At 36.3% G+C, this 14,430-nt stretch overlaps 1 protein-coding gene and 1 long non-coding RNA gene across 11 annotated transcripts in view; both read left to right on the top strand.

The window, feature by feature from the left end:
- DCAF6 (DDB1 and CUL4 associated factor 6) overlaps positions 1–14,430 on the top strand; it is a 166,614-nt gene that overhangs the window by 17,919 nt on the left and 134,265 nt on the right. For all 10 annotated transcript variants that reach the window (XM_082437419.1, XM_082437413.1, XM_082437410.1 and 7 more), the window contains exon 2: positions 1,647–1,708. In XM_082437419.1, coding sequence (XP_082293545.1) covers positions 1,647–1,708 — 62 coding nt within the window. The remainder of the gene's footprint in view (positions 1–1,646; positions 1,709–14,430) is intronic.
- LOC309649535 lies at positions 4,450–8,892 on the top strand. The gene is made up of 2 exons (XR_014257189.1): positions 4,450–5,709; positions 8,445–8,892. It is a non-coding gene; the product is annotated as an uncharacterized lncRNA (long non-coding RNA).

The following is a 14,430-nucleotide window of genomic DNA, read 5'->3' as shown; positions in this document are numbered from 1 at the left end:
AGTTGCTCCGCAGCATGTGGGATCTTCCCGGACCAGGGCTTGAACCCGTGTCCCCTGCATTGGCAGGCGGATTCTTAACCACTGCACCACCAGGGAAGCCCAATACAATCATTTTGATCTCCTAAGTCACATATAAAAATATCATTTAGGAGCTGTCTTGTCTCTGTTGTGTCTCAGTGCATGTTTTTATGTACAAGTTCACATGTAAGAATTCTTGCTCAAATTACTCACTTTGTCTTCTCTTCACATGTTGCACTACCATTTTCTCTAGTTGGAAATGGCTAGAGCCATGTTTTCAAGCCCAGATTTTAAAAATTTGGAAAAAAATTTTTAATACTTTTTTCTTAGCATTTTAATGAATTTTAATTATTGTCATGTTGTTAATTTGAATACTTTTTTCCTTAACTCTTAATTTATAACTCAGTAGGATTACCACACCTGCTGATGGCCAAAAAGAAAAGATTTAAAAAAATGTTTTCTGTTTACTAGTTAGCATCTTTTTAAAACTGAAAATCAGATTCGAAAAGTTAATTATATAAAGTATAACCTAATTCATGAAAATACTTCGCTGAATTTCTGCAGGTTGTTTTATTCCAATAAGTTTAGGAACCATACCCCACCCCAACACACGCAAAATCTTTAACCCACATGTTCATCAATTATCTAGCCATCTTACCCGTTACAGGCGAGAGCAGAGAAAACAGTCTGGCTTCAAGAAGATCTTGCTCTTTACGCTGAATGCAAGAAAACATAATAGAGTCCCTTGTGACTGTATATAGAGAGCATAGTCAAATTTAATTTTGAAATCTCATCAGCCTGATTACTTAGCTAATTACTGTTCTTTGTCATATATTCGGCTTCCTTTCATTACAGCTTCTGAATAAACATGAAGCTTTTTGGTCCATTTTTGGTAAAGATGATTCATTTCTTAAAGAAACATAATTTCTCTTTTTCAAAGGAGGAATTTATTGTATTTTTGAAGTATTATAACTTTTCTGCTATTGATGGATATTTAGGCTGATTTAATTTTTTTGCTGTCACATTTCATCACTGTGAAATGAACTTTTAAGTATTTTAGCATTTCTGAAATTGAGATGTGTTTAAAAATAGGTGGCATCTTCTAAAACACTGTTTACCACCCTTTAAAATTGAAAACCTTATTCCCCACCTCCAGTCATCTCTTATCCCTTTCTCTGCTTTATTTTTCCATAGAGCGTTTTTACCAAGTCACATATTGTTTATTGTCTTTCATTAAGCTAACTAGAGTCAGGGATCTTTTTCTCTTTTATTTTACCATTGTATCCCTAGCTCCTAGAACACGACCTGGAATGGAGTAAGTACACAGTATATTTGTTGAATGAATGGATGAATGAAGGGAACATTTGAGTGTTTATTGTTGTTCCAGATACTGTGCTAAGCCCTTTCTCTCCTTGAATCACTTAATAACCACACGAGGTAGGTAGGTACTCTAATGAGGAAACTAGGGCTAAGGAGGAGTTAATTTGCCCAGTGTCACTCAGCCTATAAATGGAGGAGTTAAAAGTAGAGCTTGACTCTACCTCATGACAGTTCCTAGGCCCTTAACAGTGTTACACTTCTCTAAGCAATAAATTGTATGATTTATTTAGTTCTTTCTTTTTAAACAGGAAGAAGAGAATTTATCCAAAGATTAAAACTTGAAGCAACCCTGAATGTGCATGATGGCTGTGTAAGTAATAGTTAATTCTCAACTATGAAGGACTTTAATACTAAGTGTTCAGATGTTTGAGGAACTGCCCCAGTCCTCCCAAAAGAGATTGGACTAAGTATAAGAAAATGGGAGAATTAAGTTTTACATTAAAACGTAAAAGTATACTTTGAACTTAGGAAAGCGTATGGGAGATATTTTAAAGAATGATGAGCTTTCTAACATTATCAAAAGGTTTTCATCTCTTTCACTCTATTGGTACTGCTTTTGTGACAGTCACTAGTGATCTTCATGTCTCCAAATCTAGTGGTCACTTCTCAGAAACTTTAGACATTGGTTGAATACATTTTCTTTCTTGAAATATTTATTCTCTTGGATTCTGCTAACACCACACTCTCTTGGTTTTCTTTCTCATTGACTTGTTGCATCTTTTCTGTCTTCTTCCCTGACTCCTCCACTTCTCCACCTTCAAATGTTGGATGTACCAACATTCTATCTTGGTTCCTCCCACCCTGTTTTCTCTTCACTTTTCTAAGTGATTTTGTTTAGTCCCATGGCTGAAAAACATGACTTCCAACTTCCCACTTCTTCCCAGAACTCCAGATATATATATATAACTCTCTAGTTAACATTCCCAGTTGCATGTCTAATAGCACCCCAAATTTAACAGGGTCAAAACAAAACCCTTGTAAGGTTTTGTTAGGAAAACTTCAGACATTGGACTTCCGTGGTGGCGCAGTGATTAAGAATCCGCCTGCCAATGCAAGGGACATGGGTTCAAGCCGTGGTCTGGGAAGATCCCACATGCCACGGAGCAACTAAGCCCGTGTGCCACAACTACTGAGCCTGTGCTCTAGACCCCGCGAGCCACAACTACTGAGCTCGCATGCCACAACTACTGAAGCCCATGTGCCTAAAGCCTGTGCTCCACAACAAGAGAAGGCACCACAATGAGAAGCCCACGTGCAGCAACGAAGACCAAATGCAGCCAAAAATAAATGAGTGAATGAATAAATAAGTAAATAAATTTACTTATTTATTTATTTATTAATTAAAAAAAAACTTCAATCATGCTTTTCATATACTCAGGACCTGGATTTAGCAGTTAATCAAGATTTTGGCACATTTTCTTTTTCCATTTCATTTTTTTTCTCCTCTTTGCTGAAGTATTTTAAAGCAAATCTCAGATGTGAAATCATTTCACCTCTGTATGTAAGCTAAAAGTAATGGACATTTTTTTATGTAATCAAAATGGCATTATATAATTTAACAAGATAGTATATTTTTGGTATCATCTAATACACAGTCCATAATCAAATTTCCCCCATTGTTTAAAAATCTCTCTTTTTTTTTTTAAACATTCTTATTGGAGTGTAATTGTTTTACAATGTTGTGTTAGTTTCTGCTGTACAAAACAGTGAATCAGCTATATGTATACATATATCCCCATATCCCCTCCCTCTTGAGCCCCCCTCCCACCCTCCCTATTGCACCCCTCTAGGTCATTGCAAAGCATCGAGCTGATTTCCCTGTGCTGTGCAGCAGCTTCCCACTAGCTACCCATTTCACATTTGGTAGTGTATATATGTCAATGCTACTCTCTCACTTCGTCCCAGCTTCCCCTTCCCCCTCTTCGTCCTCAAGTCTGTTCTCTGTGTTTGCGTCTTTATTCCTGTCCTCCCACTAGGTTTTAGATTGCTTATATGTGTGTTAGCATATGGTATTTGTTTTTCTCTTTCTGACTTACTTCACTCTGTATGACAGGCTCTAGGTCTGTCCACCTCATTACAAATAACTCAATTTTGTTCCTTTTTATGGCTGAGTAATATTCCATTGTATATAGGTCCACGTCTTCTTTATCCATTCATCTGTCAGTGGACATTTAGGTTGCTTCCATGTCTTGGCTATTGTAAATAGTGCTGCAGTGAACTTTGTGGTACATGACTCTTTTTGAATTATGGTTTTCTCAGGGTATATGCCCAGTAGTGGGATTGCTGGGTCATATGGTAATTCTATTTTCAGTGTTTTAAGGAAGCTCCATACTGTTCTCCATAGTGGCTATATCAATTTACATTCCCACCAACAGTGCAGGAGGGTTCCCTTTTCTCCACACCCTCTCCAGCATTTATTGTTTGTATATTTCTTGATGATGCCCATTCTGACTGGTGTGAGGTGATACCTCATTGTGGTTTTGATTTGCATTTCTCTAATAATTAGTGATGTTGAGCAGCTTTTCATGTGCTTCTTGGCCATCTGTATGTCTTCTTTGGAGAAATGTCTATTTAGGTCTTCTGCCCATTTTTGGATCGGGTTGTTTGTTTCTTTAATATTGAGCTGCATGAACTGTTGGAGATTAATCCTTTGTCCGTTGATTCGTTTGCAAATATTTTCTCCCATTCTGAGGGCTGTCTTTTCGTCTTGTTTATGGTTTCCTTTGCTGTGCAAAAGCTTTGAAGGTTCATTAGGTCTCATTTGCTTATTTTTGATTTTATTTCCGTTAATCTAGGAGGTGGGTCAAAAAGGATCTTGCTGTGATTCATGTCATAGAGTGTTCTGCCTATGTTTTCCTCTAAGAGTTTTATAGTGTCTGGTCTTACATTTAGGTCTTTAATCCATTTTGAGTTTATTTTTGTGTATGGTGTTAGGAAGTGTTCTAATTTCATTCTTTTACCTGTAGCTGTCCGGTTTTCCCAGCACCACTTATTGAAGAAGCTGTCTTTTCTCCGTTGTATATTCTTGCCTCCTTTGTGAAAGGTAAGGTGACCATATGTGTGTGGGTTTATCTCTGGGCTTTCTATCCTATTCCATTGATTGATATACTGTTTTTGTGGCAGTACCATACTGTCTTGATTACTGTAGCCTTTGTAGTATAGTCTGAGGTCAGGGAGCCTGATTCCTCCAGCTCTGTTTTCTTTCTCAAGATTGCTTTGGCTATTTGGGGTCTTTTGTGTTTCCATACAAATTGTAAAATTTTTTGTTCTAGTTCAGTGAAGAATGCCATTGGTAGTTTGATAGGGGTTGCACTGAATCTATAGATTGCTTTGAGTAATATAGTCATTTTCACAATATTGATTCTTCTAATCCAAGAACATGGTATATCTTTCCATCTGTTTGTATCGTCTTTAATGTCTTTCATCAGTGTCTTATAGATTTCAGCATACAGGTCTTTTGCCTCCTTAGGTAGATTATTCCTAGGTATTTTATTCTTTTTGTTGCAGTGGTAAATGGGATTGTTTCCATAATTTCTCTTTCTGATTTTTTGTTTTTAGTGTGTAGGAATGGAACAGATTTCTGTGCATTAGTTTTCTATCCTGCTACTTTACCAAATTCATTGATCAGCTCTAGTAGTTTTCTGGTGTCATCTTTAGGATTTTCTATGTGTAGATCATGTCATCTGCAAATAGTGACACTTTTTCTTCTTTTCCAATTTAGATTCCTTTTATTTCTTTTTCTTCTCTGACTGCCATGGCTAATACTTACAAAACTATGTTGAATAATAGTGGTGAAAGTGGGCAACCTTGTCTTACTCCTGATCTTAGAGGAAACTCTTTCAGTTTTTCACCATTGAGAATGATGTTGGCTGTGAGTTTGTCATATATGGCTTTTATTATGTTGAGGTATGTTCCCTCTATGCCCACTTTCTGGAGAGTTTTTATCATAAATGGGTGTTGAATTTTGTCAAAAGCTTTTCCTGCATCTATTGAGATGATCATATGGTTTTTCTCCTTCAATTTGTTAATATGGTGTACCACGTTGATTGTTTTGCGTATAGTGAAGAATCCTTGCATTCCTGGGATAAACCCCACTTGATCATGGTGTATGATCCTTTTAATGTGCTGTTGGCTTCTGTTTGCTAGTATTTTGTTGAGGATTTTTGCATCTATGTTCGTCAGTGATATTGGCCTGTAATTTCTTTTTCTGTGATATCTTTGTCTGGTTTTGGTATCAGGGTGATGGTGGCCTCATAGAATGAGTTTGAGAGTGTTCCTCCCTCTGCTGTATTTTGGAAGAGTTTTGGAAAGGTAGGTGTTTGCTCTTCTCTAAATGTTTGTTAGAATTTGCCTGTGAAGCCGTGTGGCCCTGGGCTTTTTGTTTGTTGGAAGATTTTAAATCACAGTTTCAATTTCAGTGCTTGTGAATGGTCTGTTCATATTTTCTAGTCCTTCCTGGTTTAGTCTTGGAAGAGTGTACTTTTCTAAGAATTTGTCCATTTCTTCCATGTTGTCCATTTTATTGGCATATAGTTGCTTTTAGTAATCTCTCATGCTCCTTTGTATTTCTGCAATGTCAGTTGTTACTTCTCCTTTTTCATTTCTAATTCTGTTGATTTGAGTCTTCTCCCTTTTTTCCTGATGAGTCTAATGGTTTATCAATTTAGTTTATCTTCTCAAAGAACCAGCTTTTAGTTTTATTGATCTTTGCTATTGTTTCCTTCATTTCTTTTTCATTTATTTCTGATCTGATCTTTATGATTTCTTTCCTTTTGCTAACTTTGGGGTTTTTTTTGTTCTTGTTTCTCTGATTGCTTTAGGTGTAAGGTTAGGTTTTTTATTTGAGATTTTTCCTGTTTTTTGAGGTAGGATTGTATTCCTATAAACTTCCCTCTTAGAACTGCTTTTGCTGCATCCCATAGGTTTTAGGTCGTTGTGTTTTCATTGTCATTTGTTTCTAGGTATTTATTTGATTTCTTCTTTGATTTCTTCTGTGATCTCTTAGTTGTTTAGTAGCATATTGTTTAGCCTCCATATGTTTTTATTTTTTACAGTTTTTTTCCTGTAATTGATATCTAGTCTCATAGTGTTGTGGTCCAAAAAGGTACTTGATTGGCAGGCAGATTCTTAACCACTGCAGCACCAGGGAAGTCCCTGGAATCTGTATTCTAATCAACACTTTAGGTGATTTTAATCTAGGTGATCTGTGGATCATACTTTGGAAAACAGTGCTATAGCTACTAATTGAAAACATGAGACTAGAAAGAGCACATGGAAAGAAATTGCAAACTGAAAAGAGGGTCTAGGCCTTAACTCTAAGGATTCAAACATTTAAAACTTAAGCAAAGAGGGGAAAAGTGTCTATAGTCCTATCCTCCAAAATGTTAACTTTTTCCTGTTCACAGTTGTGGTATTATAATTATGCTGTAAATACACTTTAGGTATCAATATATGTTACTTATTTTAAACCTTAGCACCACTCTTGAGGTGCCCCTGATGCTCATGGTTAAAAATGGATCATAACAAAAAGAAATAGACATGTACTGCACTCCCTTATTCTGTTCTTATCCTCCTTAAGCAGCCTCTTTTAATCGTGTTTTATTTCAGATCTTCTGGTAATTTCTTTCATTTCTGTGTGATAGTGTTATGTTGGTCTTCCTTGAAGTGTCAACTTTGGCTGTTGTCCATTGATTTCCTGCTATGATAGAAGAGGAATTAACTAATTTATACAATTTTCTAAGATGTAGGCTTCTCAAAAATTTTGTTACTGTTCTCAGTCTCTCCAGCTGTCACTTTAATTTTAAACAACATACTTAAGCGTCTTTTTGTTTTTCTGTCATTCATAAACAGTATTTCTTGAATCCCCATTCTGTAAAATATATTTAAGGATTTCACCCTTCTTCCACCTTCCTATCTCTATTTCACACCTTTTTCAGCTATATATGCTTTTGTATTGTCAATGTTGATTTCATTTGCCTCCATTCTGTAGCCATTGTTATTTTCTGAAATTTGTCAATGTATTTATTCTAAAAGTCAAAATTCAGTAAACAGTGTTAATGTCTTATACATATGTATATGTCTTAGTTTTCGTTAAGCTCTTCACAATAAGGAGAGAATAGGAAGAAAATTATATAATATATCATCTGTTTTATAGATGAGCACACTCAGCTGCTCAAAACTCTCTAATGGGTTTCTGGCTTATGTATAGTAAATCCAAAGGCCTTATTGCTTCAGAGACCCTACATGATTTGGCACTTGCCTTCTTTTCCATTTCATCCCTTGCTGTATTCTGTGTTATACATATTTGTTTTAGTCATACTCATCTTTTTGCTGTTTCTTTAAATGCACCTAGTACACCTCTGTCTTATGTATTTTGTTTTTTGCCTAGCACTTTCTTCCTCACATATCTTTGAAGCTTACCTCCTCATTTCATTTAGCTCTAACTGTTAACCTATCAGAGACGCTTTTCCTGACCACCCTAGTAGCTCCCCACTCCTCATCAGTATCTTTCTCTTTCTTCTGTTTCTTTTCATCATAGTACTGACATTATAATTATACATTTATTTATTTGTTCATAGTCTGCACACCTGCCTCCCTCTACTCTAGCACTCTGGACACCAAATATATCTTCATAAATTTATTTTCTTCGTCTAGTGTCGAGAGGAGTGCCTACCACATATTTGGCACTTATGAAGTGTTTATTGAAGAGACAAAGCATGTGTTACGTGTTGGATTTTATGTCTTTCTTTAAGGACCTAAGGTCAAGTCTTTCTCCTTACTCAAAGGAGAATTTTCTAGTGTTAATTTCAGATGGATTCTTGCATAATGTATAACTGCCTTTGTGGTATTCTGAAGTTTTGTACAAGCTGTGGATTCTGTATCTTTCCAGTTTTGAATTTACTTTCAGGTTTTACTGAGTATTTTCTCACATATTTTTCTAAGGATGAGTGGAACATAAATTTCTCTTACGAGCTTAAAGATATCCTTTCTGCTTGCATACTAAAAAAATTTTTGTCCTTATTTTTATTTTGCATTTTTTAAAACAGGTGATGCCTTCTCATGGTACAAAAATAAACTATATAAAAAAATACACATTGAGGGACTTCCCTGGTGGTCCAGGGGTTAAGAATCCACCTTCCGATGCACAGGACGCGGGTTCGATCCCTGTTCGGGGGACTAAGATCCCACATGCCATGGGGCAACTAAGCCCATGTGCCACAACTACTGAGCCCACGTGCTCTAGAGCCCGTGTGCTACAACTAGAGAGCCTGCGTGCTGCAACTACTGATCCCACGTGCCACAACTAGAGAGCCTGTGCACCGCAACTACTGAGCCTGCATGCCCTAGAGCCTGCACGCCACAACTAGAGAGAAGCCTGTGCACCGCAATGAAAGATCCTGCATGCTACAATGAAGATCTCGTGTTCCGCAACTAAGACCCAACACAGCCAAAATAAATAAAATAAATTAACAAAAAAAAAGTATACATTGAGAAGTGTGGCTCTCACTCCTGTTCCTGTCTTCCCCATTTTTTTCTGTTCCCTAAAACACATAACCACTTGTTTTAGTTTCATGGGTATCCTTCTACTCTATTTTTTTCTCATCTTTATTGAGATATAATTTACATATATAAATGTATAAGTTTAATGTGTAAAATGTAATGATTTGATACACATATGTATTGCAAAATGATTACCACAATAAGCTTAGTTAACACATTTATCACTTCACATAATTTCCATTTTGTTGTTGTGGTGGAGGTGGTGGTGGTGCTGGTGGTGAGAACATTTACTATTTACTTTCTTAGCATGTTTCAAGTATACAGCACAGTATTGTTACCTGTAAACACGAAGCTGTACATTAGATCCCAGAACTTACCTTATAACTGGTAGTTTATACTTTTTGAACATCTCATTTCCTCCACCTTCCAGCCTCTGGCAACCACCAGTCTACTCTCTGTTTCTATCAGTTGAGCGTGTTTAGATTCCACATATAAGTGATATCATACAGTATTTGTCATTCTTTATCTCACCCTCAGCATTCATCCACATTGTTGCAAACGTCAGGATTTCCTTCAATTTTATGGCTGAATAATATTCCATTGTGTGCATGGGTGTGTGTGTTTATTGTATTTATCCATTCATCCATTGACAAACACCTAGGTTCTTTTCGTGTCTTGGGTGTTGTAAATAATGACACAATGAATATGGGGTGCTGCAGATATCTCTTCAAGATAGTATTTTAATTTCCTTCAAATATATACCCAAAATTGGGATTGCTGGATTATATGGTAGTTCTAGTTTAAATTTTTTGAGGAACCTCCATAGTGTTTCCCGTAGTTGCTGTATCAGTTTCCCTTCCCACCAGTGGTGCACAAGGGTTTCCTTTTCTCCACGTCCTTACCAGCACTTCTTATCTCTTGTATTTTTGATCATAACCATTCTAATAGGTGTGAGATGATATCTCATTGTGTTTTGTTTTTGTTGTTGTTGTCCCTGCTGTGCAGCTTGTGGGATTGAACCTGGGCCACAGCAGTGAAAACACCGAGTCCTAACTACTGGACTTCCAGGGTCCTCCCTCATTTGTGGCTTTGATTTGCATTTTTCTGATGATTAGTGATGTTGAGCACTGCTTCATGTACTTTTTGGCCATTTGTATGTCTTCTTTGGAAAAATGTTTTTCAGGTCTTTGCCCATTTTTAAATTAGATTATTCGGAGTTTTTTTGCGATTGCATTGTGTGAGTTCCTTGTATATTTTGGTTGTTAATCCCTTATTAAATATAAGGTTTGCATATATTTTTCTTCTCTTTTGTAGGTTGCCTCTTAATTTTGTTGGCTGTTTCTGTTGCTGTACAGAGCTCTTAAGTTTGATGTAGTATCACTTGTTGATTTTTGCTTTTGTTGTGTTTTTGGTGTCATGTCCAAAAAATCATTGCCAAGATCAAGGTCAGGGAGCTTTTCACTATGATTTTTTCTAGGAATTTTATCGCCTTCAAATCTTATCTTTAAGTCTTTAATCCACTTCAAGTTAATTTTATTTATTCTGCATGTGAACATCCAGTTTTCCCAACACCATTTAGTGAAGAGACTGTTCTTTCCCCATTGGGTAGTCTTTGCTCCTTTGTTGTAATTTGATTGACCATATATGCATGGGTTATTTTCTGGGCTCTCTATTCTGTTTCATTGATCTGTGTGTCTATTCTTAAGCCAATACCATATTGTTTTGATTAACATAACTTTGTAGTATAGTTTGAAGTCAAGAAGTTTGATGCCTTCAGCTTTGTTTTTCTTTTTCAATATTGCTTAGGCTATTTGGGGTCTTTTGTTGTTCCATACAAATTTTTTTTTAAAAGATTTCTTTACTGAAAACTTTTACTGTGCTAACATGTGTTGTGAATCATCATAAGATACATTTAACATACAGCGTTTCCCATACTTAGTTTTCCCCAGGGCTCTTCCTTTGGTAAGCATCTCCTGGAAGTATGGTTGCTCACAACACACTTTTGGAAAAGCGAAATTAATCTCGCTGTCAGGGCAGGTGTTTCAGTTGATCGTTTTTACCCAAATGAAGGCTGTAGATTTTCTCCTGATGAGGTTCTCTGGTTAGGCTTTACCAGCTTGTCATAATGATTTCTATTTTATATGTATATATGTCAATCCCAATCTACCAGTTCATCCCACCACACCCCCCTGAACTTTCCCCCCTTGGTGTCCATATGTTTGTTCTCTACATCTGTGTCTCTATTTCTGCCTTGCAAGCAGGTTCACCTGTACTATTTTTCTAGATTCCACATATATGCATTTATATATATTTGTTTTTCTCTTTCTGACTTACTTCACTCTGTATGACAGTCTCTGGGTCCATCCATGCCTCTACAGATGACCCAGTTTCGTTCTTTTTTATGGCTGAGTAATATTCCATTGTATATACGTATCACATCTTCTTTATCCATTCGTCTGTCGATGGGCATTTAGGTTGCCTCCATGACGTGGCTGTTGCAAATAGTGCTTCAGTGAACATTGGGGTGCATGTGACTTTTTGAAATATGATTTTCTCTGGGTACATGCCCAGTAGTGGGATTGCTGGGTCATATGGTAATTCTATTTTTAGTTTTTTAAGGAACCTCCATACTGTTCTCCATAGTGGCTATATCAATTTACGTTCCCACCAACAGTGCCGGAGGGCTGTCTTTTCTCCACACCCTCTCCAGCATTTGTTGTTTGTAGATTTTCTGATGATGCCCATTCTAACTGGTGTGAGGTGATATCTCATTGTAGTTTTGATTTGCATTTCTCTAATAATTAGTGATACTGAGCAGCTTTTCATGTGTCTCTTGGCCATCTGCATGTCTTCTTTGGAGAAATGTCTATTTAGGTCTTCTGCCCATATTTTAATTGGGTTGTTTGTTTTTTTAATATTGAGCTGCATGAGCTTTTTATATATTTCGGAGATTAATCCTTTGTCCGTTGATTCTTTTGCAAATATTTTCTCCCATTCTGAGGGTTGTGTTTTTGTCTTGTTTATAGTTTTCCTTTGCTGTGCAAAAGTTTTTAAGTTTCATTAGGTCCCATTTATTTTTATTTTTATTTCCATTACTCTAGGAGGTGGGTTGAAAAAGATCTTGCTGTGATTTATGTCAAAGAGTGTTCTTCCAATGTTTTCCTCTAAGAGTTTTATAGTGTCTGGTCTTACATTTAGGTCTTTAATCCATTTTGAGTTTATTTTTGTGTATGGTGTTAGGGAGTGTTCTGATTTCATTCTTTTACATATAGCTGTCCAGTTTTCCCAGCACCACTTATTGAAGAGACTGTCTTTTCTCCATTGTATATCCTTGCCTCCTTTGTCACAGATTAGTTGACCAGAGGTGTGTGGGTTTAATCTCTGGGCTTTCTGTCCTGTTCCATTGATCTATATTTCTGTTTTTGTGCCAGTGCCATATTGTCTTGATTACTGTAGCTTTGTAGTATAGTATGAGGTGAGGGAGTATGATTCCTCCAGTTTTTTTCCCCTCAAGATTGCTTTGGCTGTTCAGGGTCTTTTGTGTCTCCATACAGATTTTAAGATTTTTTGTTCTAGTTCTGTAAAAAATGCCATTGGTAATTTGATAGGGATTGCATTGAATCTGTAGCTTGCTTTGAGTAATATAGTCATTTTCACAATATTGATTCTTCCAATCCAAGAACATGGTATATCTCTCCATCTGTTTGTGTCATCTTTGATTTCTTTCATCAGTGTCTGATAGTTTTCTGAGTACAGGTCTTGTACCTCCTTAGGTAGGTTTATTCCTAGGTATTTTATTCTTTTTGTGGCAGTGGTGAATGGGAGTGTTTCATTAATTTCTGTTTCAGATCTTTTGTTGTTAACGTATAGGAATGCAAGAGATTTCTGTGCATTAATTTTGTATCCTGAAACTTTACCAAATTCATTGATTAGCTCTAGTAGTTTTCTGGTGGCATCTTTAGGATTATCTATATATAGTATCATCTCATCTGCAAACAGTGACAGTCTTACTACTTCTTTTCCAATTTGCATTCCTTTTATTTCTTTTTCTTTTACTGCCGTGGCTAGGACTTTCAAAACTATGTTGAATAATACTGGCGAGAGTGAACATCCTTGTCTTCTTCCTGATCTTAGAGGAAATGCTTTCAGTTTTTCACCATTGAGAATGATGTTGGCTGTGGGTTTGTCATATATGGCCTTTATTATGTTGAGGTAGGTTCCCTCTATGCCCACTTTCTGGAGAGTTTTTATCATAAATGGGTGTTCAATTTTGTCAAAAGCTTTTTCTGCATCTATTGAGATGATCATATGGTTTTTATTCTTCATTTTGTTAATATGGTGTATCACATTGATTGATTTGCATATATCAAAGAATCCTTGCATCCCTGGGATAAATTCCACTTGATCATGGTGTATGATCCTTTCAGTTTGTTGTTGGATTCTGTTTCCTAGTATTTTGTTGAGGATTCTTGCGTCTATGTTCATCAGTGATATTGGTCTGTAATTTATTTTGTAGTATCTTTGTCTTGTTTTGGTATCAGGGTGATGGTGGCCTCGTAGAATGAGTTTGGGAGTGTTCCTTCCTCTGCAGTTGTTTCGGAAGAGTTGAGAAGGATGAGTGTTAGCTCTTCTCTGAATTTTTGAGAGAATTCACCTGTTAAATCATCTGGTCCTGGACTTTTGTGTGTTTGAAGATTTTTCATCAGAGTTTCAGTTTCAGTGCTTGTGATTGATCAGTTCATATTTTCTATTTCTTCCTCGTTCAGTCTTGGAAGGTTATACCTTTCTAAGAATTATTCTGTTTCTTCCAGGTTGTCCATTTTATTGGCATAGATTGCTTATAGTAGTCTCTTATGATGCTTTGTATTTCTGTGCTGTCTGTTGTAATTTCTCCTTTTTCATTTCTAATTTTATTGATTTGAGTCCAGTTAAAAGTTTATCAATTTTGTTTATCTTCTCAGAGAACCAGCTTTTAGGTTTATTGATCTTTGCTATTGTTTTCTTTGTTTCTATTTCATTTATTTCTGCTCTGATCTTTATTATTTCCTTCCTTCTACTAACTTTGGGTTTTGTTTGTTCTTCTTTCTCTGGTTCCTTTAAGTGTAAGGTTAGATTGTATATTTTGAGATTTTTCTTGTTTCTCGAGGTAGGATTGTATTGCTATAAAGTTCCCTCTTAGAACTGGTTTTGCTGCATCCCATAGGTTTTGGATCATTGTGTTTTCATTGTCATTTGTCTCTAGGTATTTTTTGATTTCCTCAGTGATCTCTTGGTTATTTAGTAACGTATTGTTTAGCCTCCATGAGTTTGTGTTTTTTACGTTTTTTTCCCTGTAATTTATTTCTAATCTCATAGTGTTGTGGTTTGAAAAGATGCTTGATATGATTTCAGTGTTCTTAATTTACCGAGACTTGATTTGTAACCCAAGATGTGATCTATCCTGGAGAATGTTCCACGTGCACTTGCGAAGGAAGTGTAATCTGCTTTTTTTGGATGGAATGTCCTATAAATATCAATTAAGTCCATCTGGCC

The sequence above is a fragment of the Balaenoptera physalus genome (genome assembly GCF_965194825.1).
Source record: "Balaenoptera physalus genome assembly, chromosome: 1".
NCBI lineage: Eukaryota > Metazoa > Chordata > Mammalia > Artiodactyla > Balaenopteridae > Balaenoptera > Balaenoptera physalus.
This window is presented reverse-complemented; position numbering and strand designations above follow the sequence as displayed.